Source organism: Bombina bombina, chromosome 1 (assembly GCF_027579735.1).
Source record: "Bombina bombina isolate aBomBom1 chromosome 1, aBomBom1.pri, whole genome shotgun sequence".
Lineage (NCBI taxonomy): Eukaryota > Metazoa > Chordata > Amphibia > Anura > Bombinatoridae > Bombina > Bombina bombina.
The window spans coordinates 354,780,167-354,807,267 of record NC_069499.1 but is presented as its reverse complement, the minus strand read 5'-3'; the positions used below and the strand labels follow the sequence as shown (position 1 = coordinate 354,807,267).

General features: G+C 39.0%; 1 protein-coding gene across 8 annotated transcripts in view; it reads left to right on the top strand.

Moving 5' to 3' along the window:
• The window catches only part of OBSL1 (obscurin like cytoskeletal adaptor 1), a 320,332-nt gene that overhangs the window by 183,839 nt on the left and 109,392 nt on the right, over positions 1 to 27,101 (top strand). For all 8 annotated transcript variants that reach the window (XM_053698211.1, XM_053698216.1, XM_053698210.1 and 5 more), the window contains 3 exons: positions 1,281 to 1,553; positions 7,393 to 7,665; positions 24,804 to 25,076. In XM_053698211.1, coding sequence (XP_053554186.1) covers positions 1,281 to 1,553; positions 7,393 to 7,665; positions 24,804 to 25,076 — 819 coding nt within the window. The remainder of the gene's footprint in view (positions 1 to 1,280; positions 1,554 to 7,392; positions 7,666 to 24,803; positions 25,077 to 27,101) is intronic.

Genomic DNA, 27,101 nt, shown 5'->3' with positions numbered 1-27,101 from the left:
CTCATAAAACAATTTGTTTTCTTCCTTTTGTCATATATATATTTTTTAAAATATTTTACACTGTTCTAAGAAGAGGTACTTCTGCATTTTATTGTATTCAATACTATTCAACAAGTCTACTGTTTCTAGATGGACAGTGCAATATATAGTCAAGGCCTACCAGAAAAGGAATGATCCTGTTACAGCAGGACTTAGGTTTCATTACACTAGAGAGGAATCCGCTTCATGGGTAGATGAAGATCTTCACTTGCAGATCTTTGCCAAGCAGCTGCTTGGAAGTGACCGCATACGTTTCTTCACATTATAAATTGGATGTTCAGTAGAAATACAATTTGCCAGGGAAGTTTTACATGCAGTTTTTTTCTACAAATCACTTGAAGTAATTTGTTTACTTTTTTCATATCTACCACCTTTATTTATTTTCACTACTTTGTATGTTAATTTGTTACCTGTGGTCTAGGGTAAGCCAAATAATTGGAAATGTATGCCACAATAGAAATATTTCTATATCTTGGTTCATATCCGTAGACAACACCCACAGACCCCTCCCTTTCTCTGTATACTAGATTGTTTGGGCATTTGCTAAGAATGAGGCACAGGGGAATAGGATGCTAATTTAAGATGTATAAACTAGGCTGGGGGAACTTCTTTCCATCGGGAAATAGGTTCTTCAGTACTGAATGCTGTCTAGGTTTATGAGCCAACATAAGGAAATGTGTATTTTAGCTTATATTTGCAATTGTGCAAAGCAACCACCTTCTATATGTATTTTCTTAGTAATATGAGTTGTGTATTTTATTGCTGATGTTTTGAAAGAAACGTTGCTTGAAAAGTGTTCCTAGTTTTCCATTTGTACTCATACTGGAGATTATTTGAAAAGAATAATTATTTTTTCCATGCTTCAATGGCTAAATGAATTGTCCACCATACTTGTAAACGAATGTGAAACTATACATTACTTTTTGGCAAACAAGTAGGTGGTGAAAATCAGAATATTAAATATATGTTTTCCATATTCATTTCTTTAGCCAATTTGTGAGATTTATATATGTTTTAAAATATTTCACACGCTTTCCATATGTTTCTAAACTTGCCTTGTTTGCAATAACATCACTGGAACCAAGATAATCACACTTTTTGGAAGAAAACATAAAATAATTTAGGTCTAGGCAGATATTCTCAGTATATTGAAAATATTAAATCTACAACAAAAATATATAAACTGTAAAACCATATGTTTTATTTATGTATTTAAACTAACTCTTAATGTTGCTCTTCAGAGCCCCCTGTACAAATTGTGAACGCAAGCAATGATTCAGAGCTGAAGTATCTGATTGGGGAGCCTGTGGTTCTGAGCTGTGAAGTTTCCAGAGAGAACGCCCAAGTGCATTGGTACAAAGATGGAGTGGAAGTGGAGGAGCAAGAGGACATCAGACTGGAATCAGACGGGCGGTATCGCAGGCTGGTTATATCCCTAGCACAGAAGCAGGACTCTGGAGAATATGTCTGTGATGCTGGAGATGACTCTATCTTCTATAATGTGACAGTGACAGGTCAGTGTCTTTAAATACTTCTCACTACTTTTTACTATATGAGCCTTTGACTTTACCTCGCTCTGCCATGTCTCTTAAACCTTTATGCTTTCAACACCTCTTGATGTTCTGTTTTGTGCTTGATAGACCTGTTCCCAGTGGTGGTGCTTTGCACCTCCAAATGCAGGAGTAGCACCCCCATTGAGCTGCAGAGGACGCCATGTATTATGTTCAGCACCTTTGTTAGCCCCACAATTAGCCCTCCCAAATATTAAAGGAACATGGTACCCAAATGTTAAATCATTTGTATGTGATGCAACATAGCTGTAAAAAGCTGACTAGAAAGTTTGACCTGAACATATCTATGTAAAAAAGAAAGATATTTTACCTCAAAATTTCCTCAGTAGCCACATCCCATTGTGAAGGGACTTTAAGTAGCTAATCGGAATGCTAGTCCCAGTAGGGCCGGCCTTAGGTGTTCAGTCACCCTGTGCGGGCTACTCCAGTGGTGCCCCCCCCGTTTTAATTAGAGATAATTTGTGTGCAAGTGCAAACAAGTACAATAATAAATAACTGGAAACACTGGTAACTTAATACCTGAGATAAGCACAACCATGCTACATACGTTTTCCATCTCCACCATAAGCAATGGGGATCCAGCAACAATTACACATAAATGTAGTATAAAAGGAATTAATTTTACATTTTCTAATACATACATTTTTATTTATTTTCCCTAAAAAATGATATTTTTGTAAGGTAAAAGCAGCTGGATTTACCAAAGAACAGAATATGGGAAGGAAAGGAAACTCATGAGTCCAATATGACCCCAAGGCAGTAGCCACTGCCATCATATCAACCCACGTATAGCTAATGTCTCACTGGGAGCTGCTCGGAGCAGGATGCAGCCAGTAAGCCAATCAATACCAGCATATGCACATAGCTTCCAATCACTGGTCTAATCCTGATCAGGGCCATTTTAAGAATGCATCAAAGTCATTTTATTATTTATTATTAAGTATTATTAGTCTTTCAAAGTCCAGTTGCTTGTATTTCAATAAATATACAATGCTACACTTTAAATTGTTTGAAGTATTTTTTTTTAACCTGATGTATCACAGAAAGTTATTTCCCTGGTTATATTCATTGATCATAAAATATTGTTTGATTGTAAGCCAGATCATGATTTCCATTACATGCTGTACCACATACCAGCTTCTAAAAAGCTAAATCAAATTTAAGTTAATACTAAAAATACCGCATTCAGCTCATGTTATACCCATACTCCCACTCACTTGTACTACTAGTGCCACTGAGTCTGAGCACGGGCTGTGCGGCGTCACGTGATATGGGTGCTGCCCCCCAACCCTACGAAACAAACGTGCCGCTGCGTGCTCACACCCCAAGCCCTCCACAGTGTTACACTGTCAGTGTGTACTTACAACACACTTGAGCGTGCAACCGTTGCCGCAGCACTGAGCGTGCACCCGCTGCAGCAGCCCGCTCCTCCCCCCACTGCCCTCGGTAATAAAAAAAACTAATAAAAAAAAAACTGGCTTCAAACATTTTTTTAAAAAACTGCCTTCTGCAAATTAGGCGCCCTGTGCGCCGACCGTACAGGTTGCACACCACAAAGGCTGGCCCTGAGTCCAGGGACTTGAAATGGAGCGTACATCTGTCATATGCAGGCACAACCCTATCATTTCTCTATTCAGTTTAAGGAAGTTTACTATGGAATCTCAAAAGATTCAGTGTAATCTCATGAAATCACAGCAAAGCAAAGGATGACCTCAGAACTACTGATGCTTAGAGGCTGTTATTTTTTTTCTCAACTTGCAGCTGGACAGTAGCTGAAGTATAACTGTTCATAGAGCAATTACTCTGGTGAGCTGAAGACATTTTGAGGTAAAAGTTCATCCTTTTTTACATAGATGGAGTGGAAGTGGTTCAGGTGATATTTTTTTGTCAACTTTTTACAGTCTTGCCGCATCATTTTTAAGTGATTTAGCATATGGGTATTATGTGTCTTTAAATTCTAGAACTCTTTCTTTGTATATCTTATTTGTGTATTTATGCACAAAACACTTGGACTGCAAATGGTTATAACACTAAAATGTTATTATTATGTGCATGGTATGGCCTTTATAAAAATCACTTAGCTAGATTACGAGTTTTGCGTTATGAGTGAAAAAGCATTGTTATGCTTCATAATGCTGCTTTTTCCCTAACGCTGCTATTACAAGTCTTGTCAGAATAGGTGTACCGCACACCTTTTTGGCCGTCACGCAACGTCAGTACTGCACTTTTAAAAAGTCCCTTTTCAATGGGACTTCTACAGCGCCAGTATTACGAGTTTGCCTGGGAGGCCAAAAAGTGAGTGGTACACTCTATACTATACCCATAAACTACATATTAACCCTTAAACAGAGGCCCTCCTGCATCGCAAACACTATAATAAATGTATTAACCCCTAATCTGCCACTCCGGACATCGACGCCACTATTAACATTTATTAACCCCTATTCCGCCGCTCCCCGACATCGTCGCCACTATAATAAACCTATTAACACCTAAACCGTCGCCCTCCTGCATCACAAACACTATTTAAATATTATTAACCCCTAATCTGCCATTCGCCCACACCGCCGCTATAATAAACCTATTAACCACTAAACCGCAAGCCCCCACAACGAAATATACTAAAATAAACTATTAACCCCTATACCTCTGGCCTCCCACATCACTACATAAATATATTAACCCCTAAACCTAACCCTAACCCTAACACCCTCTAACTTAAATATAAATCAAATAAATCAAAATAAAACTTACTATCATTACCTAAATAATTCCTATTTAAATAAAATAAAAATAAAACTAATAGTTATATTGTAGCTATCTTAGGTTTTATTTTTATTTCACAGGTAAGTTTGTATTTATTTTAACTAGGTAGACTAGTTAGTAAATAGTTATTAACTCTTTACTAGCTACCTAGTTAAAATAAATACAAAGTTACCTGTAAAATAAAACCTAACCTGCCTTACACTAAAACCTAACATTACAATAAAATAAAATAAATTAAATTAATAAAATACAATTATCTAAATTACAAAAAAAACAAAACACTAAGCTCCCCATTGCCCTAAAAAAGGGCATTTGGATGGGCATTGCCCTTAAAGGGCATTTAGCTCGTTTACATTGCCCAAAACCCTAAGCTAAAAATAAAACCCAACCAATAAACCCTTAAAAAAAACTAACACTAACCCCCAAAGATCCACTTACAGTTTTTGAAGACCGGACATCCATCCTCATCCAGCCCAGCCGGGAGAAGTCTTCATCCAAGCGGCAAGAAGTCGGCCTCCAGACGGGCAAAAGTCTTCATCCAGACGGCATCTTCTATCTTCATCCTTCCGGCGCGGAGCGGGTCCATCTTCAAGACATCCGGCGTGGAGCATCCTCTTTATACGGTCTCAGCCATACACTGAAGGTTCCATTCCATGACCCAATCAGCCAATGGGATTGAGCTTGCATTCTATTGGCTGTTCAAATCAGTTTAGAATGGATTTTATTTGGGGGGTTGGTTGTGTGGGTGGTGGGTTTTACTGTTGGGGGGTTGTTTTTTATACAGGTAAAAGAGCTGATTTCTTTGGGGCAATGCCCCGCAAAAGGCCCTTTTAAGGGCTATTGGCAGTTTAGTGTAGGCTAGGTTTTTTTTATTTTGAGGGGGCTTTTTTATTTTGATAGGGCTAATAGATTAGGTGTAATTAGTTGAAATATTTGATAATTTCTTTTTTATTTTGTGTAACTTAGTTTTTTTTTTGTAATTTAGTTAATTGTATTTCATTAATGTAATTTATTTAATTTTAGTGTATGTTAGGCTTAACTGTAAGACAGGTTAGGTTTTTTTTCACAGGTAAATGTGTATTTATTTTTACTAGGTAGTTAGTAAATAGTTAATAACTATTTACTAACTAATCAACCTAGTTAAAATAAATACAAAATTACCTGTGAAATAAAAATAAAACATAAGCTAGATACAATATAACTATTAGTTATATTGTAGCTAGCTTAGGTTTTATTTTACAGGTAAGTATTTATTTAGTTTTAAATAGGAATTATTTAGGTATTAATTGTAATTTTTATTTGGAATTATTTTAATTATGTTAAAGTTAGTGGGTGTTAGGGTTACGTTAGGGTTAGACTTAGGGTTAGGTTTAGGGGTTAATAACTTTAGTATAGTGGCAGTGACATTGGGGCAGCAGATTAAGGGTTAATAAGTGTAGTTAGGTGGCGCCGATTTTGGGGGCAGCAGATTAGGCGTTAATAACAGTAATGTAGGTTGCGGCGATGTTAAAGACAGCAGATTAGGGGTTAATAAGTGTATGTAGGTGGCGACGACATTGGGGCAGCAGATTAGGGGTTAATAATATTTAACTAGTGTTTGCGATGTGGGAGTGCGGCAGGGTTAGGGGTTAATATGTTTATTATAGTGGCGGCTATGTCTGGAGCGGCAGATTAGGGGTTAATAATTTTATTTTAGTGTTTGCGATGCGGGAGGGCCTCGGTTTAGGGGTTAATAGGTAGTTTATGGGTGTTAGTGTACTTTCTAACACTTTAGTTATGAATTTTATGGTACAGCTTTGTACTAACTGTCAGGTGGCGATACAGATCTTGTAGTTATAGGCTGTACCGCTCACTTTTTGGCCAGACAGGCATACTCGTAATACCGGCGCTATGGAAGTCCCATTGAAAAAGGACTTTTTGAAAGGTGCGGTAGTTATGTCGCGTTACCGTGAAAAAGGTGTGCGGTGCAGCTGTACCTACAACACCTGTAATACCAGAGGTAGTGAAAAAGAGCCATAACGCTGCTTTTTCATTCATAACGCACAACTAGTAATCTAGCTGTCAGTTTGTTGCCGTTGTTTAAAACTCCCCCCCAAAAAAAGTTATTCTTTTTTATAAATTCATTTTTCAGGATTTTCATAGCATCTGCAATTTAAAAAAAATAAAACAACTTTCCAATTCAGTTATCAAATGTACATCAAACTCCCACTCTCCTTTGCTTAAATTTGCCCTATTTCCGTAAAGCCGTACTGAAAAAGGCGCTTGCATGTGCATTATGCAGGATGTGGCACTACTGTTATATAGGGAGACCTGTAGTATGCAGTATCTTCAGCCACTCAATGGAAAACATGCAAACCCATAAGAGTGACTATGTAAAAAATGGCATAATGTGTCATTTAAAAATTCTAATTTATTGAATCCTTAATCAGCAACAATTGAATGAAGAGTTAAAAATAACATGTTTAAAGGCAAAGGCCAACATTGGTTTTTTATGCCATTTGCAATGAGCCCATCATATCTTCTTAAAGAGACATTTGTTAATATTTAATTATTTGTTCCTTTTAAAAAGATACTATTATAAAGTGTATTAGAGTTTTTGTTTACTGCTTCTGTGGAAGCCTGTACAGGGGATGGCCCTTTCATCCAGTACACATTGGGAACTTCAGTATCAGTTGAGCACAAACATAAATGTTGTGCTAATTTTAATGTAAATAGCTTTTATTTAACCTTTTATGAAAAATATATGTAAATGTATTTTATTGCTGCTCTTTAATATCTATTATATAACACGTTTGCCCACAATGCCACTTTAAATAAAAAGATTAGAATATGCAAACTTTTTTTCCCCACTGTCTTCATTTTCATAGGATACCATTACTATAGGAAATGTCTGCCAATAGGAACATTAGGACTCTGATGTACTTGTATCTTGCGCTATGTGCTATGTTTAAGATGTAAAATTGGGACCATAGTTTAAAATGTAGATCCAATCCTGAAAGCCTTTTTGTTATTTCAGAACCTCCTGTAAAAATCGTAAACACAAGTGATGACTCCAATCTCAAATGTTTCAGCGGGGAGCAGGTGGCGCTGAGCTGTGAGGTGTCCAGAGAGAACGCCCAGGTGCGCTGGTATAGAGATGGCGCAGAGGTGGAAGAGAGTGAGCGCTTCAGACTGGAGTCAGACGGAAGGCATCGCAGGCTGGTTATACTCTCAGCTCAGACACAGGACTCAGGGGAATTTGTTTGTGATGCAGTAGATGACTCTGTTGTCTACAGCGTGACAGTTACAGGTAGCTTTTTATGATGTTTTTAGGATTAATTCATAAAAAGAGTTGATTTATGATTATAATGGAGGTGGTTTACCACCAATTCTTCATGGTGTGACCATCAGCATTACCACCGCAATATATCTCATACCTTAAAGAGACATTAAACTGCTGGACAAAACTTCAACAGAATGGTTACTACTCATTATGCTATTGTTTTTTTTTATTTCTGTGCCTGCCGCACTTTTTAAAAGAATTCTCTTATTTTAACCCTTTACAGGTGCAGTTTGGTGAAGCTCCGGTTTACATACTGGGTGCCGCCATCTAAGATCCCACGTATTCTTGTACCCTGTAATAGAAGTGGGGAATTTTCTAAGATAATTGATGTTACTGGCTTTTTCATAGCTGTGATTCGAGTTAGTAAACAACACAATAAAGAGCAGAAGGTTCATTTTTGCAGTTTTTATACACAGTTTATATAACATTTATACAAAAAAGGCTACATGAATAATGGAGAGCAATTCACGCAATGCAAAAAATATAAAACTCCCACTGTACCTCATGCATGCTAACCAGAAAAGGAAAATCCAGCTGTCAAAAAGCCAGCAATGCTACTGAGATGTGGCTGTGCACTGCTTCTGTCACAGAACACACAAGAATACCTAAACTGGTAGCGCCCAATATGAAGATGTGGAGCTAGGGGATAAAATAAGAGAATAATTTTGAAGAGCTGCAGGCACAGGAAAGAAACATTAGAATGGTGAGTATTAACCATAGTAGTAGTGCCAAGTAGTTTAACGTCCCTTTAAATTATAAAGGTGGCCAAGTATTATGTTAACTTTTAATAGTGCATGTGCCAGCTGCCAATAAAATCACACACAGTACATAATACAGCGTTCACCTACACCTAAAAAATTATATAAAGATATCAACACCAGAAGTGGTTGTTCTAAAACAGATTATCTGTGTATACATGCACAAAACTCTTGGTCTGCAAATAGTTTTAACACTAAAATGTGATTAGTAAGTGCATGGTATGTCCTTTATAAAAGTCATTATTTACTAAGGTACAGGAGTTATTTCAGAATGTCAGTGCTTTAATTTCAGAAAGTCACTGCAAAGAGTTATTTCTTTCGTAAGATGAGGAGAGTCCATAGGTGTCTATATGTGGGATATATTTCCTGCCACTAGGAGGAGGTCAAGAACCCTGACAAGAGCTTTAATCCCTCCCACCTCCTCTCCCCACTCAGTTTGTTCTTGGCCTCTGAGGAGAGAGGTTGAGAGAAGTACACTGCAAGCAAGATTTTATTATTTTCTATCTAATTATTTATGGATAGCTCAGACCTGACTTGAGACCAAGTACCTCTCCTCCATCTTCACTCAAGGAAGACTTTTGCATAATTTCTCCAATATTCTGAGTGAAGCAGGGGTAAAAGAATACCTCAATTATGTCATCTCAGTACTCTCATGGGTAAAGCTCTCAGCCATAATTGCCCTCAGGCGACACAGGGACCCTGTCTCTTAGTATCCACCAGAGGGGTTTCTGGTATATCCACATGTATCCTCTGCAGTATATTTACTTGCACTGGATTGGCTCTCTACTGGATCAGCATTCTGTGAGGGAGAAAGGCCTCACCAAGCTGGTAATATACAGTGGAGGGGTGTTGCAGTTCAGGTAAGTGACTAAGACACTAAACACAACCCAGGAACTATGCCTAGTACTCTCCTTTTATAGGTACTGCATAGTTGGGTGTTCTCATCCTTTACTCATAGTGCTTTACCTATGTGTTTAATACCCAAAAATCCCTCTTTTTTCATTGCCTTATTACACCTTAGCAGCCCTTATTATGTTTTAGTCCTGGGTTCACTATATTTCCTCACAGAACAAAAAAGCTACATTATCTCTTTAAGAAAACCGTTATTTGCTTTATGCATTTAGTGGTTCAGCTCATGATGGACAAAGTTAGGTTTGGGGACACAAGGGGATTCAATAAAATATGTTTATGGTGTTTTTTAGTGTTTTTTTCTCACAGGCCTTAGCCTCATCTTTCTGGACTTAGGCTAGGCCCTGCCCCCCCTTCATGCTCTTTCTCTCTCCCTCACCGGATCTTCAAGTGACTGAAAATTTACTCTGGGCCTTTCTCCAGACCTTACAAGCTATCTGGGTCCAGTTTTATCCCTTTATATGTGTGCACATGTCTGTTTTTTGTGACCCAGGGGGATTCCACTGACGTTTCTTCAGAGTTAAATCCAGTCTTCATAAGACTAGAGATTTTAGCAGCTATCCCCAAACCGAGTAAGCGTAAGTTAAAATCAGGAGATTTACCTCACACTACCTGTAATATGCAGGGTCCTATCCCCAAGGCTCAGTTACCACCAACCTTGCAAAGCTCTGACTCTCTTAAGTCTCTGTCTAAGGGTTCTGAGGGTGAAGTCTCCACTGAGGACCTTGATCCTTTACATGAGCCTGATTTAAAGTTGACCATATCCGCTTCCTACTTTAGGTTAGAAAGTTAGAAAGTAAATAAGTTGAATGGATCGCAAACCTGAGTCCTTGCTTAGGAAATAATTATCCTAAACAGCTCTTCAGCTTAGACCTGCAGTAGCAATCACACGTGTGGTCTTAAGGAGAGCTTTATGGCTGAAATCTTGGTCAGCTGACATGGTTTCTAAGAATAGACTATTATCAGTCCCTTTTGAAGGGAAGATGCTTTTTGGATCAGAATTAGATTCTATTATCAAAACTGTCACACGGGAAAGGGGGCTTTTTTACCTCAGGACAAGAAATATTAAGGGGAAGTACAAACAAACAAATAGTTTTCAGTCCTTTTGCTCCCCTAGGCATCAAAAGTCCCCCTCCAACCAGAAGTCTGAATCCTACAAACCTTCCTGGAAACCAAGATCTTCTTGGTATAAAAACAAACAGACCAAAATTCCAACTCCAACTCAAATCAGAAATCTGCATGAACACCAAACCTCCATGGAAATGGTTTCCAAAGGATCCTGTAAAGGTGGCTGCCTTTGTTCAGTATGTTCAAGACTTAGAGTATATTGGAGTGATCCAACTTGTTCCAATATTTATACAGGGTCAGGATTTCTACTCTTACCTCTGCATTACCCAAAGAAGGAAGGCTCTTATCGTCCAATTCTGGAGTTAAAAACTCTGAACAAATTTGTTCCGGTACACTCTTTCAAAATGGAAACAATCTGTACCATCTTGCCTCTAATTCAGGAGGGTCAATTTATGACAACTATAGCTTTAAAGGATGCAAATCTGCACTTTCCAATTCACAAGGATTATTTCCAGTTTCTAAGGTTTTCTTTTTTCAACAAGCATTACCAATTTGTGGCCCTCCCCTTCGGTCTAGGCTCTACACCTCACATCTTCATGAAAGTTTTAGGGGCTCTGTTAGCAGTGATCAGAGCTCAGGGAATCTCCATTGCTCATTATTTAGACGATATCTTGGTCCAAGCTCCGTCTCTTGCTCTGGCTACTGCTCATTCTCTCAGAATGGTATCTTTCCTTCAGGATCATGGATGGGAAATCAATACCCCCAAAAGTTTGTTATAACCAGCCACAAGGGTGGTCTTCCTGGGTGTAATAATATACTTGTTTCAAATGTGCTTCTCACAGAACTTTGCAGAACCAAACTTCAGACTGCCTGTCTTTCCCTACAGATGGCTCATTCTCCATCTGTAGCACAATGTTGTGGGTCTTATGGTAAGCGGTACCCTTTGCTCGCTTTCATCTTTGTCCTCTACAGTTTGCCCATACAGTGGGCAAAGGATTGTTTCCATCTGGAACAGCAGATAGAACTCAGTTTTTCAGTCAAACCATCTTTCTCATGGTGGAGGGTAATTCCCTTTTTCACCTTTGAAACTTCTTGTCTTTGACCTATCTGGACCGTAGTCCCTACAGAAAAAAAATGATGGGTTGGGCCACAATTTGGGAGTCTTAAAGAGTGCAGGGATTATGGTCCGCTCTGGATGCGAGTTTACCTATCAACAACCTAGAACTTTGTGCGATTCTTCGTGCCCTTCAATCTTAGCCCCTAAGATTGAATACATTTGATTCCTGTCAGACAACATAACTGCTGTGGTGTACATTAATCATCAGAGAGGAACTCAAAGTCCCTTAGCTATGTGAGAGGTATCTCATATTCTGTCTTGGGCAGAGGAATACCACTGCACCCTATCAGCCATTCACAGCAATTGGGAAGCAGAATACCTAAGTCATCAGTCCATCCATCCAGGGGAATGGTCTCTTCATCAGGACGTGTTCGATTAATAAATCCTGCAGTGGAGTCTTCCAGAAATAGATCTCATGGTGTCCAAATTAAACCGCAAACTTCTGGTTTATTGCGTCAGGTCAATCCAAGCGCTCACATGATAGATGCTCTTGTCTGCCCTTGGAACTTGCGTCTGGCTTATCTTTTTTCTCTGTTTGTTCTTCTTCCAAGAGTCATTGCACGAATCAAACAGGAATGGGCTTCTGTAATTCTCATAAGTCCAGCATGGCCCCGCAGAACTTGGTATGCAGACATAATACATGGGTTCTAACCCTAAGGAAAGATCTGCAGTCTCATGGACCCCTGTATCATCCAGATCTCATTTTTTTTAATTTGATGGTGTGAAGGTTCAATAACTAGTTCTCAAAAACAGAGGTTTCTCACATGCTGTTATCTCTACTTTACTGCAAGCCAGAACGTCTGTCACACAAGCTTACTTAGTTTGGTGTTCTTCTAGAAGTTTATCTTGTAAATCTTTTAGAATCCTTAGAATTCTTCAGTTCCTTCAAGATGGACTAGATAAGGGATTATCGGCTAGTTCTTTAAAGGGTCAGTTTTCAGCATGGTTGTCAAATTACCTGATGTTCCAACCTTTGTCCAAGCCTTAGGGGGATTCCGCCCTGTTATTAGACCCATTTCTCCCACTTGGAATTTGAATCTGGTTCATTCTGTTCTGCAAGGTCCCCCCCTTTGAACCTATGCACTCTTTGGACCTAAAGTTATTGTCATGGAGGTTTCTCTTTCTTCTAGACATTTCTTCCACTAGAAAAGTTTCTGAATTATCTGCCCTTATTTATCACCCCATAAAGTGATCCTTCCGGACTGAATATGATTTTCTACCGAAGGTAGTGTCTTCATAAAATATTAATCAGGAAATTGTTGTTCCTTCTCTGTGCCCAAATCCTTCTAACCATAAGGAACGCCTACTTCATAATTTAGATGTAGTCAGAGCCTTAAAATCCTATCTTCATGCTACTAAAGACTTTAGACAGACTTCTAGTTTGTTTGTCCTTTTTTCAGGCTCCAGAAAGGTTCAAAAGTCTACAGCAGTGGCCTTGTCATCATGGCTTAATCAGACTATTTACGTGACACAAGCTCATGAGCTTTATAAACGGCAGAGAAGCATCAGCTGTGACAACATTAAAATAGCAGTGAGTGAGAAACTCTGTGGTTACTGCTGGTTTATCCCGACCTAATAATCTCTAGTTTGCCGGGAGCTGCAGGGACTGAGAGGGGATATTATATACAGTCATGGACACACCGTTGTCTCATGATTGGCTCATGGCGAACACTGCAAGGTGCAAGGAGGTCCAAAGAACAATTCTGAAAAAGAATGAAGAAAAAAATGCACAACTTAGCCAGCAACTGTTAACAGCTATAAAAAAATGATCATTGCAATTTAAGACATTATTTCCACTGAAGAACACTAAAGACCCACGTTGGACTCACTCGCATTATATATATATTTTTGGAACACTTTTTTTTCCCATCTCTTTCTTTTGGATATATTTTAATATTTTTTTCATTTTTACTTTTTTATCCAGATCCAATCAAATTTTTTTTCATATTTTGGATAACCCTTTGGACTATACATGTATCACCATCACTCTCTCTTAGAGTCTGCTTTTATCTGTATATTTTAATACTTATACAGTTTTTCCATATTTTTTCATTGGGATCCCTTAATTGTTTTGATGTTATCTGTGTTTTTAGATGTGTTTATTATTTTTGTGTAATAAATATTTCTAATTGTATTACTTGTAGCTATTGAAGTATATACTTTAGCCCATTTCTGTGGCGTTCTTCTCATGTACTATAACCATTTTGAATCTGATTAGGAGATTTTTAGAGGAGCTTGTGTATAATTAGATGTCTTTTAGCGCTATAATAACATTATCTCTAAATCAGACTATTCATAAGGCTTACTTGGTTGTGGGAAAACCAAAAAGATCAACTACTCTTTCTACTAGATCTGTATCGACTACTTGGGCCTTAAAAAATGTTGCTTCCTTGGATCAGATTTTAAAGGCAGCAACGTGGTCTTCTCTTCATACCTTTTCTAAATTTATTATTTTTATATTTATGCTTCTTACGAAGCTGTTTTTGGCAGGAAAGTCCTTCAGGCCACAGTGCCCGGCAAATAGGAACTTCCATCATTTTGTCCCACCCGTTTACATGGACTCTCAGCTTGGGTATTGTATCCCAGATGTTATGGACACCTATGGACTTTCCTCATCCTGAAATAAATTTATCAGTAATTATAAATTCTGTTTTTATACAACAATTGCTTATTTATTGTATTTAGCAGTCACAATAGTATTAAAAGGTCAGGTTATTTGGAACTTATGAATAAAGAGTGAATATGTTATTTTAAAAAGAAGATATCATAAATGTATGCTAGAAATATTAGATGTATGCTGCATAATTAAAAGAAATAGCTGTGTCATAATGCAGATAATAAACTTTTAGAGACAAAAAATGGAATGAGAATGGAATTTAAATTTATTGCTGTGCCAATGCAATTGCTTGAGTTTAGCTTTGTTTAAAACTCTTAAATTTAGTGGTATTTTTTTTCCCCAAAATTCATTTTTCATGATATTCATAGCACCTGCAATTTAAAAAAACAAAACAAAAAACTTTCCAATTCAATTCTATTATCAAATTTATCTCAAACTCCTGGTCTTCTTAGTTGAAATTTGCCCTATTTCCATATTGCCATACTGAAGAAGGTGCTTGCATGTGTATTAAACATAATGTGGCAGTACTGTTATATAAAAAGTCTATAGAGGGAGCTGTAGTATGCAGTATCTTCAGCCACTCTATAGTAAAACTCTAAGATAAACTAAACTAGAGCTGTACAACTAGAAGCACTGTTTTATAATGAAGACTATATGAAAAAAAGTGCAGCTATCGGTAAATAGAAAGCATTCAAATTGTGTGGGCTAGATTACAAGTGGAGCGCAAACACAGCTGGAAGTAAATTTTTAATGCGGGAGGGTAGTGCCTGTATTACAAGTTGAAAGTAAATGTGTTCGAGCGCAAGCGAAACCCGACGCACACTAACTTCAGGACTTCGTATATATCACCACCATGTTAACTTCTTCCCATACACTTCAATGGAGAGCACTTTTAAAAACAAAAAAAACTAAGACTTATCGCTCGCTTCATAAAAAATAAATAAATATATATATATATATATATATGAATATATACAGATAGATAGATAGATAGATAGATACTGTGGGGCCGATTTAACAAGGTCCATATTGACCCCAATGCCTCTGTTTTCTCGCCGTGGTCTGCAATCCGCCCGATCATGTATGATCGAGTTGATTGACACCCCCTGTTAGTGGCCGATTGGCCGCGAATCTGCAGGGGGCGGCATTGCACAAGCAGTTCACCAGAACTGCTTGTGCAATGATAAATGCCAATAGCGTATCATGTCCGCTCGCACATACAGAAATCGGCCCCTGTGTGTGTAAATATATAAGTATATATTTATTTATTGAAAAAATGAGAAGAACATTTTCTTCTATATAGAATATAGGATTTAAAGTATTAATATTTGTTTTGCTCTTGTTGGGTTTTGCTAAACCCGTCAAGAGTTATATTAGGGTGCATAATGTATTTATTTATATAAAATATTAAAAATATTATTAATTATTATTATATCGGTTCTTAAAAATGATACTAAATCATTATAATATTTAAGTATATTTTAGAATAATTGATCATTAAAAATATATTTTTTTTAATATTTTATATGAAATATATACATTATGCACCTTAATATAACTCCTGTCTGGTTTAACACACATGTATTTGCGCAAAACCTGACAGGAGTAAAAAACTTCTTTTCTCTTGTAAAGGTGTATCCAGTCCACGGGTTCATCCATTACTTGTGGGATATTCTCCTTCCCAACAGGAAGTTGCAAGAGGACACCCACAGCAGAGCTGTCTATATAGCTCCTCCCCTAACTGCCACCCCCAGTCATTCTCTTGCAACTCTCGACAAGATAGGAAGTGTAAGAGAGATGTGGTGACTTAGTGTAGTTTTTACCTTCAATCAAGAGTTTGTTATTTTTAAACGGTACCGGCGTTGTACTGTTTTACTCTCAGGCAGAAATTAGAAGAAGAGTAGACGGTCCCTAACGGTCCCTAAGGTGGAGGGAGCAGTCTCTACCCTAGCTAAGCGTACAACTATCTCCGTCGAGGACAGTTGTGCTTTCCTAGATCCAATGGATAAAAAATTAGAGGGTTTCCTTAAGAAAATCTTTATACAACAAGGTTTTATTCTCCAGCTTCTTGCATGCATTGCCCCAGTCACTGCTGCAGCGGCTTTCTGGTTCGAGTCTCTTGAGGAGGCTCTACAGGTGGAGACCCCATTAGATGATATTCTAGACAGGATTAAAGCTCTTAAGTTAGCTAATTCCTTTATTTCTGACGCCGTTTTTCATTTAACCAAGCTAACGGCTAAGAATTCAGGTTTTGCCATTCAGGCTTGTAGGGCGCTATGGCTTAAATCCTGGTCAGCTGACGTTACTTCAAAGTCTAAGCTTCTCAACATCCCCTTCAAAGGGCAGACCCTATTTGGGCCTGGACTGAAGGAGATCATTTCTGATATTACTGGAGGAAAAGGTCACGCCCTTCCTCAGGATAGGTCCAACAAATTAAGGACCAAACAGACTAATTTTTGTTCCGTTCAAAACTTCAAGAGTGGCGCAGCTTCAACTTCCTCTAATGCAAAACAAGAGGGAAATTTTGCACAGTCCAAACCAGTCTGGAGACCTAACCAAACTTGGACAAGGAGAAGCAGGCCAAAAAACCTGCTGCTGCCTCTAAGACAGCATGAAGGAGTAGCCCCCGATCTGGGACCGGATCTAGTTGGGGGCAGACTTTCTCTCTTCGCCCAGGCTTGGGCAAGAGACGTCCAGGATCCCTGGGCTCTGGAGATTGTTTCCCAGGGATATCTTCTGGACTTCAAAGCTTCATCTCCAAAGGGGAGATTTCATCTCTCACAATTATCTGCAATCCAGATAAAGAGAGAGGCATTCTTACGTTGTGTTCAAGACCTACTGGTTATGGGAGTGATCCACCCAGTTCCAAGGGAGGAACAGGGCCAGAGTTTTTATTCAAATCTGTTTATAGTTCCCAAAAAAGAGGGAACTTTCAGACCAATCTTGGATCTCAAGATCCTAAACAAATTTCTCAGGGTCCCATCCTTCAGGATGGAGACTATTCGAACCATCCTACCTATGATTCAGGAGGGTCAATATATGACTACTTTGGACTTAAAGGATGCTTATCTCCACATTCCGATACACAGAGATCATCATCAGTTCCTCAGGTTCGCCTTCCTAGACAGGCATTACCAGTTTGTGGCTCTTCCCTTCGGGTTAGCCACGGCACCAAGAATCTTTACGAAGGTTCTAGGGTCCCTACTGGCGGTTCTAAGGCCACGAGGCATAGCGGTGGCTCCTTACCTAGACGACATTCTGATACCATACGGACATTGTTCTGGCATTCCTGAGGTCTCACTGGGGGAAGGTGAATGAAGAAAAGAGTTCTCTCTCCCCTCTCACAAGAGTTTCCTTCCTAGGAACTCTGATAGATTCAGTAGAAATGAAAATTTTTCTGACAGAGGTCAGGTTGTCAAAACTTCTAACTTCCTGCCGTGCTCTTCATTCCACTTCTCGGCCGTCAGTGGCTCAGTGTATGGAAGTAATCGGCCTAATGGTAGCGGCAATGGACATAGTTCCGTTTGCCCGCCTACATCTCAGACCACTGCAACTTTGCATGCTCAATCAGTGGAATGGGGACTACACAGATATGTCTCCTCAGATAAATCTGGATCAAGAGAGGTGGCTATCTCGGGTCCATCTGTCCAGGGGAATGAGTTTCCGCAGGCCAGAATGGACTATAGTGATGACAGATGCCAGCCTTCTGGGCTGGGGCGCAGTCTGGAACTCCCTGAAGGCTCAGGGTTCGTGGACTCAGGAGGAAGCCCTCCTTCCGATAAACATTCTGGAACTAAGAGTGATATTCAATGCTCTTCAGGCTTGGCCTCAGCTAGCTGTGGTCAGGTTCATCAGATTTCAGTCGGACAACATCACGACTGTAGTCTATATCAACCATCAGGGGGGAACAAGGAGCCCCCTGGCAATGTTGGAGGTTTCAAAGATAATTCTATGGGCAGAGGTTCACTCTTGCCATCTCTCAGCTATCCATATCCCAGGAGTAGAGAACTGGGAGGCGGATTTTCTAAGTCGGCAGACTTTTCATCCGGGGGAGTGGGAGCGCCATCCGGAGGTATTTGCCCAGCTGATTCAACTATGGGGCAAACCAGGAGTGGATCTCATGGCGTCTCGTCAGAACGCCAAGCTTCCTTGTTACGGGTCCAGGTCAAGGGATCCCCAGGCAGTGCTGATAGATGCTCTAGCAGCGCCCTGGTCCTTCAGCCTGGCTTATGTGTTTCCACCATTTCCTCTGCTCCCTCGTCTGATTGCCAAGATCAAGCAGGAGAGAGCTTCGGTGATTTTGATAGCTCCTGCGTGGCCACGCAGGACTTGGTATGCAGATCTGGTGGACATGTCATCCTTTCCACCATGGACTCTGCCGCTGAGGCAGGACCTTCTACTTCAAGGTCCCTTCAAACATCCAAATCTAATTTCTCTGCGTCTGACTGTTTGGAGATTGAACGCTTGATCTTATCAAAGCGTGGTTTTTCCGAGTCGGTCATTGATACCTTAATTCAGGCTCGAAAGCCTGTCACCAGGAAAATCTATCATAAGATATGGTGTAAATATCTTCATTGGTGTGAATCCAAGGGTTACTCATGGAGTAAGGTCAGGATTCCTAGGATATTATCCTTTCTCCAAGAAGGATTGGAGAAGGGATTGTCAGCTAGTTCCTTAAAGGGACAGATTTCTGCTCTGTCTATTCTTTTGCACAAACGTCTGGCTGAGGTTCCAGACGTTCAGGCGTTTTGTCAGGCTTTGGTTAGAATCAAGCCTGTGTTTAAACCTGTCGCTCCGCCATGGAGTTTAAATTTAGTTCTTAAAGTTCTTCAAGGGGTTTCCGTTTGAACCTTTGCATTCCATAGATATTAAACTTTTATCTTGGAAAGTTCTGTTTTTAGTAGCTATCTCCTCGGCTCAAAGAGTTTCGGATTTATCTGCTTTACAGTGTGATTCCCCTTATCTGATTTTCCATGCAGATAAGGTAGTTTTACGTACCAAACATGGGTTTCTTCCTAAGGTGGTATCTAATAAGAATATCAATCAGGAGATTGTTGTTCCTTCATTATGTCCTAATCCTTCTTCAAGGAAGGAATGTCTATTACACAATCTTGATGTGGTTCGTGCTTTAAAGTTTTATTTACAAGCTACGAAGGATTTTCGTCAAACATCTGCTTTGTTTGTTGTCTACTCTGGACAGAGGAGAGGCCAAAAGGCTTCGGCAACTTCTCTTTCTTTTTGGCTAAGAAGCTTAATCCACTTATGAGACTGCTGGCCAGCAGCCTCCTGAAAGAATTACAGCTCATTCTACTAGAGCAGTAGCTTCCACATTGGCTTTTAAACATGAGGCCTCTGTTGAACAGATTTGTAATGCGGCGACTTGGTCTTCGCTTCATACCTTTTCTAAATTCTACAAATTCGATACTTTTGCTTCCTCGGAGGCTATTTTTGGGAGAAAGGTCTTACAGGCAGTGGTGCCTTCCGTTTAAGTTCCTGCCTTGTCCCTCCCTTCATCCGTGTCCTAAAGCTTTGGTATTGGTATCCCACAAGTAATGGATGAACCCGTGGACTGGATACACCTTTACAAGAGAAAACAAAATTTATGCTTACCTGATAAATTTATTTCTCTTGTGGTGTATCCCGTCCACGGCCCGCCCTGTCATTTTAAGGCAGGTGTTTTTTATTTTTAAACTACAGTCACCACTGCGCCCTATAGTTTCTCCTTTTTTCTTGCTTGTCTTCGGTCGAATGACTGGGGGTGGTAGTTAGGGGAGGAGCTATATAGACAGCTCTGCTGTGGGTGTCCTCTTGCAACTTTCTGTTGGGAAGGAGAATATCCCACAAGTGATGGATGAACCCGTGGACTGGATACACCACAAGAGAAATAAATTTATCAGGTAAGCATAAATTTTGTTTTTGTGCGCTAAACTCAAAGGTAGTTATGAATATTTTAAATTCCAATGTTCTTCACTTAGAAGAAAATTTTCATTTTATTTTCAAATATATATTTCTACATATATCTGATAATTTTTTTGTGTAAAAAAAAAATGTATATATACAGTATCTCACAAAAGTGAGTACACCCCTCAAATTTTTGCAAATATTTTATTCTTTCTTTTCATGTGACAACACTGAAGAAATGACACTTTGCTGCAATGTAAAGTAGTGAGTGTACAGCCTGTATAACATTGTAAATTTGCTTTTCCCTCAAAATAACTCAACACACTGCCAATAATGTCTTAACCGTTGGCAACAAAAGTGAGTACACCCCTAAGTAGAAATGTCCAAATTAGGCCCATGTGACTCATTAGTGTTACAAGGTCTCAGGTGTGAATGGGGAGCAGGTGTGTTAAATTTGGTGTTATCGCTCTCACACTCTCTCATACTAGTCACTGGAAGTTCAACATGGCACCTCATGGCAAAGAACTCTCTGAGGATCTGAAAAAAAAGAATTGTTGCTCTACATAAAGATGGCCTAGGCTGTAAGAAGATTGCCAAGAAACTGAAACTGATTTGCAGCAAGGTGGGCAAGATCATACAGCCGTTTCACAGGACAGGTTCCACTCAAAACAGGCTTTGCCATGGTTGACCAAAGAAGTTGAGTGCACGTGCTTAGCAAAACAAAAACAAAAATAAAGTGATAGCACTCCTAAGCTAGGGTCAGAATAAAATTTAAAAGGATAACACTATTGAGATAATATAAAAGTTGCTAATTAGCAGAGATAAACTTTAGCTAAAATAAGTAGAGGATAGAAATAGGATGAAAAATATTATATTTAATAATATATATAGAGATATATAAAAAGGGGGACGTCTCCCCATAAAGATGACCTAAAATAGTGTCAACATAAAATCAAGTAAAATAGTCATGAAAATATGTCCACATATATGATAGGATACAAAGCTAAAAAGTTCAGCTATAAACCGGTATCTCCTTTTTGGGTATAGTAATTATAGGTACCTTATAGGTTGGAGAATGTTTCAGTGGGAATCCTCCTAGTGGATCATTCTGTTTATCCAAGGGTAGCTTAAATGGAAAACAGGTTAAGTAAATATCTACTGATAAATGAAAACCGCTCCGGGTGGATAATGCAGTCCTCCTCAGCAGAGTTGTTAATCGGCTTGTGTGCCTTGTCAGTACAGGTGATGCCATTAGTTGTCCTCCTTGACTCCGTCTGAGTGACATATTCTCCGTGTGACGTCCTGGTCAGAGGTCACCGGTTGGAGTGTGAAAGGTGACAATAGAGCTATTGAAAGTATAGTTGAATGGAATTGAAGAATACCACTAGTAGTGGATGATGGATCACTTTGTTGGTAAATGCAGATATCCAGTAAAAAGTTTTTTGTCCGCATACACCTCCCTCTGTTCAAATTCGGAACTCCTCAGGGTAGGTCTACTTAAGAACAATATAGCAAAGCAAAACTGGGTCCTGGTCAATGCGTTTCGCCCATTTGTAGGCTTTATCAAGACTTAGCATCATATCCAGAGGTTGTCTTTGGGAAATAGACGTATGAGTGCTGCCAGCATTGCTGCAGAGGTTGAAGGGGTGGGGGGGTCAGCCTGTCAGTGCTCAGACCATATGCCGCACACTGCATCAAACTGGTCTGCATGGCTGTCATCCCAGAAGGAAGCCTCATCTAAAGATGATACACAAGAAAGCCTGCAAACAGTTTGCTGACGTCAAGCAGAATAAGGACATGGATTACTGGAACCATGTCCTGTGGTCCGATGAGATCAAGATAAACTTATTTGGTTCAGATGGTGTCAATGACAAGTGTGTCTTGCCTACAGACAAGCATGGTGGTGGGAGTGTCATGCTCTGGGCCTGCATGAGTGCTGCCAGCACTGGGGAGCTACAGTTCATTGAGGGAACCATGAATGCCATCATGTACTGTGACATACTGAAGCAGAGCATGATCCCCTCCCTTCAGAGACTGGGCCGCAGGGCAGTATTCCAACATGATAACGACCCCAAACACACCTCCAAAATGACCACTGCCTTGCTAAAGAAGCTGAGGGTAAAGGTGATGGACTGGCTAAGCATGTCTCCAGACCTAAACCCTATTGAGCATCTGTGGGGCATTCTCAAAAGTAAGGTGGTGGAGCGCAAGGTCTCTAACATCCACCATGTGGATGTTATGTCATCATGGAGGAGTGAAAGAGGACTCCAGTGGCAACCTGTGAAGCTTTGGTGAACTCCATGCCCAAGAAGGTTAAGGCAGTGCTAGAAAATAATGGTGGCCACACAAAATATTGACACTTTGGGCTCAATTTGGACATTTCCATTTTAGGGTGTACTCACTTTTGTTGCCAACGGTTTAGACATTAATGGCTGTGTGTTGAGTTATTTTGAGGGGACAGCACATTTACACTGTTATACAGGCAGTACACTCATTACTTTACATTGTAGCAAAGTTTAATTTCTTCAGTGTTGTTACATGAAAAGATATAATAAAATATTAACAAAAATGTGAGGGGTGTACTCACTTTTGTGAGTTACTGTATATATATATATATATATATATATATATATATATATATATATATATATATATATATATATATATATAAGCACTTTCCAGTCAAACACCTTGTTGTATACCTTATACCTTTTAACCCTTATACATTTAAAAAAAAATATTCATATGAATGTATCAGATAGTGTATATATAAGTGTAACACTTTATTTTAATGCATTTATGTTGTGTTTGGTGCACATTTTTTTAACTCTTACTCTTTACGCTAGGTCTCCACTTGTGCTAACCCAATGCATGCAAATTTAGTTTGCACTTGAGCATACAGGTTTACTTTCAACTTGTAATATGTGCACAAGCATGCCACTTGTAACATAGCCCAATTTGAACACACAGCTGTGGGTGTTTCCCTGTTGACTGTGGCTGCCTCTCTCTAAAAGTTGCTTGTATGACATTATTGCACATACTGCTTCAGGCACATAGGGCCAGATTACAAGTAGAGCGCTAAATATCGCTTTAATAAAGGCGATATTTGTGCTCCACTGTGTAATACCAGTGCAGGATAATGTGCACTGGTATTGCAAGTTTTCAGCAGTGCGAATGGGAACTCTCGTTCACATCGCTGGGAAGCATTGCCCTCATGAGAGCGCGCTTCCATAGGCTCCTATGGAAGCCTTGTTCTGATGGCGTCAAAGATGGCGGTAAGTAGCCCAGCCATGGCAGCAAATATAAATATATATAAATATGCTGATATACATATATATTTATGTGTTAATATGTGTATATACACAAATCTCAACACATAAATATATACGTATACAAGCAGATACGTATATATTTACTGGGAACACACAGTTCCCATAGTCCGCAATGTAAAGGCACTTTTCAGTGCCGTTTTTTCCTAACAACCCACTCCCACAAACATTAACCCCAAAATACTGCCTTAGTGCAGTAAATTTATTAAAAATTAAAGATGCTGCCATGTTTTTTTTTTTTTTTTAATAAACTACACTAGACAGTATTTTGGGGAAATTTGGGGCATATTTATCAAATTAACCAGAGATCTGATCTCTGGTTAATTTTATAAGCGCTAATTGCTACTGCAAGCTCCACTTGTAATCTACCCCATAGTGTTCAAAACAGTTGCCTGACCAAGAAAAAGAAGTACTTATGATCAGAGGCGTAACTAGAAACCACAGGGCCCAGGTGCAACAATCTAAGAAGGGCCCCACCCCCCAAAAAGAAGTGAATTTGATACATAGCTTTTTTTTTTTTTTTTCTTTACATTTAACACAGAAAAAAAATGTGAATCAGATTATATGTCTGCAAAAGGAGGTACCCTGTGCCCACAGTCCGTGAGATGGTCTGACCCCCTATAACAGGAAATTAAACGTTTATATTTTAACTGTATAATCTGTTTGAATCTTGAAAGTTTAATTTTGACTACCATTTCCTTAATGCCCACACTTCAGACCCCCCCCCTCGAACAAAACAACAACAAATAAAGCAACAACATTGCAATATTATCATTTTAGTGCATAAAGAACCTACCTCTGCAATAAAATATCTCCCTTAAGGGAACCTAATTTGTTGGAAGATACAAACAGTATATACGACATTTTGCTCACAAATGTACTTATTATTTTTACACAAAATAATAAATATTTTCATACAAAGTAGGTACCAAACACTCACTTTAAATGCTACAATACCTATTTTTGATGCAGGTTTGATATTGAGATGAACAAAAGGAAAATGCTCAGAAGAAAAATCAGAGAATGAGAGGCAATATAGCAAAATATGGGGGAAAATATTTAAAACATTGGAATTGTTAAAAGAGAATGAAAAGGGGGTTGGCACATTAATGATAAACAAGATGAGTATAAAATATAATGAGAATCTAGAGATGGAACATGGCAAGAGAATATAGGTTTGTGGGGACATAGATACAAGAAAGGTAAATAAGTAGAAGTTGGGGGGGGGGGAAGAGGCCATGAATTATGTGATTGGAAAGAAGTGAAAAAGAATAGTATAAAAAGTTGCATCTGTGGCAATGAGAGTTCTTTCTGTCTTTCTTAGGGCCACATCTTCTTAATAAATCAATTCCAGAATGGATCCCTTAACATTACCTCCATTTTACAGCTACTTTGCTTCTTTTCAGAACCCCCTGTGAAATTTGTGAATATGTTGGATGACACAGATCTCAGTTGTCTTACTGGGGAGCAGGTGGTGCTGAGCTGTGAGCTATCCAGAGAGAATGCCCAGGTGCGCTGGTTCCGAGATGGAGTGGAGGTGGAAGATAGTGAGGGCATCAGGTTGGAGTCAGATGGCAAGTATCGCAGACTGATTATGCCCTCGCCAAAGACCCAGGACTCTGGAGAGTTTGTTTGTGATGCTGGAGATGATGCAGTGTTCTTCAGCGTTATAATTAAAGGTGAGTTATTGTTTTTCAACAAAAATCTGCTTGTTCTTTAAAGGAAAATTTCCTTCTTAGCTGATGAGAGTCCATAGCTTCATAACATGTGGGATATATTCCAACCTATCAGGAGGAGGTCAAGAACCATGACAGAGCTTTAGTCCGTCCCACTTCCTCTCCCTTTACAGTTTGTTCTTGGCCTCTGAGGACAGAGGTTGAAGATTTTAGAGGTGCTCTACTATCAAGAGTATATTATTTATTCATATGATTTGTGGGCTCAGACCTGACTTTGGACCTAGTAGCCCTAGGCAACTTCACTCCAAGAAGATTTAAGAAGATTCTGAGTGAAACAGAGGTAAGGATTACCTCTGTTATATGCTTTACATTACCCAAGTGGGTAATCTTACAGCCATAATAGCCCTCAGGCATCAAAGGGACCCTGTCCCTTAGCCTCCACCTGAGGGGTTATAGGTATATCCGCAGTATCCTCTGCAGTATATTTACTTGCACTGGGTGGGCTCTCTACTCAATCAGCAGCCTGTGAGAGTGAAAGGCCTCAGCATGCTGGTAAGACATAGTGGAGGGGTGCTTCAGACCAGGTAAATCACTACACATCCCAAGAGCTATCCAATAGTACTCTCCTTACAGGTACTACATAGCTGGGGGTCACAGCCTTACATCTGAAGAGCATTACCTATGTGTTTAACATAGGGATTTGAGGGAATGAGGCACAGGATAGTTCTTATCTAGCATTCTTAGGACTCCCTAGTAGCTCAATTACCCTTTTTACCTCAAAAACCTTATTGCATTTTTCTAAAAAGTGGGTGTTGTCTTTTTAAGACGACCAGTAACTTCCTTATGCATATATCAGTTAGATCTCAAAAAATCACAGTGCAGTTGGGCAGGATGACATAGGGGCCTTAGATTTTCACAGTTATTTCAAATTGCACAGGCCTTTGGCACTACATATTGTAAAGTTAATAATCTCCACCCCTCACCTTGATAACCCTTTCCCCTCTCTGCTTTAGATGTTGTACATTTTAAGGCATTTTGTTGTTTTATTCTGGCAAGTTTATTAACCCTTCTATGCCCTTAGTAACTTTTACAAGAGCTGCTTGGGGGGGGGGGAGTGTTTAAAAGGTTTTCTGTGCTATTTAATTTGAATTAGCTCTTTTATGTTCTGAGGTGTGCTGTGGGCTAGTACTGGTGTAAATAATTTTATTCCCAGTGTTTCTGTGTTTGTACAACAATTTGCTTTTAATTATGTATCCCCCATCTGACCACAGTTTTGTGTAATGAGCAGCAAATTTAACCCCCATTTAACCCACTAATGGGCACTTTGATTAAAGGTGGTGTGTCATGCAGGTCTGATAATCCTGTATTACCACAACTTGGTTTATTTTCATGCAGCAAGCAGATCAAACTGCCTTAGTTTGTATAATGAGTTTACATATTTTAAAAGACTTATTTGCTGTAAATTAACAATTTGCATGTCTATTCCTTATATAGGATTTTTTTAAATAAAATGTATACATATAATATTACATGTATATCCTTGCTGCTGGTGTATAATCAATTATGAGAGAGAGAGTTTCTCTTACATTATCTCTGCAGTCTCCACTACAGAATGTATAAGACCTCTCTGTAGTGGCTCAACTTTGAATATTTATTCCTTAAAGCATGAATATTTACTATGCTATGGTGCATGACTTTTCACTGGGTTACATGCATGTTTATAACGATATGTGAGGCAGGTTTTTTTTTTTAAAAGCTCATATCATATTTCAATTCCTGCATATCTAATTCTAGTAATATTCTGAGGAATACAGATTTTAAATGTCGTACTCTCATTACAGTACATACTTACTATATATCATTATGAAATTGTACAGTAGGTTATTTTGAATGCCATTATAGCACAGTATTATTCTTCAGTAAACCAAAAACTTGGGTGCACCATATCCAATGATTATACTTTTCTGTACAGATAGGTGTGCTTTATGTGCCTATACGTGAGTGCATTTATAATTGGTTGTATAACCA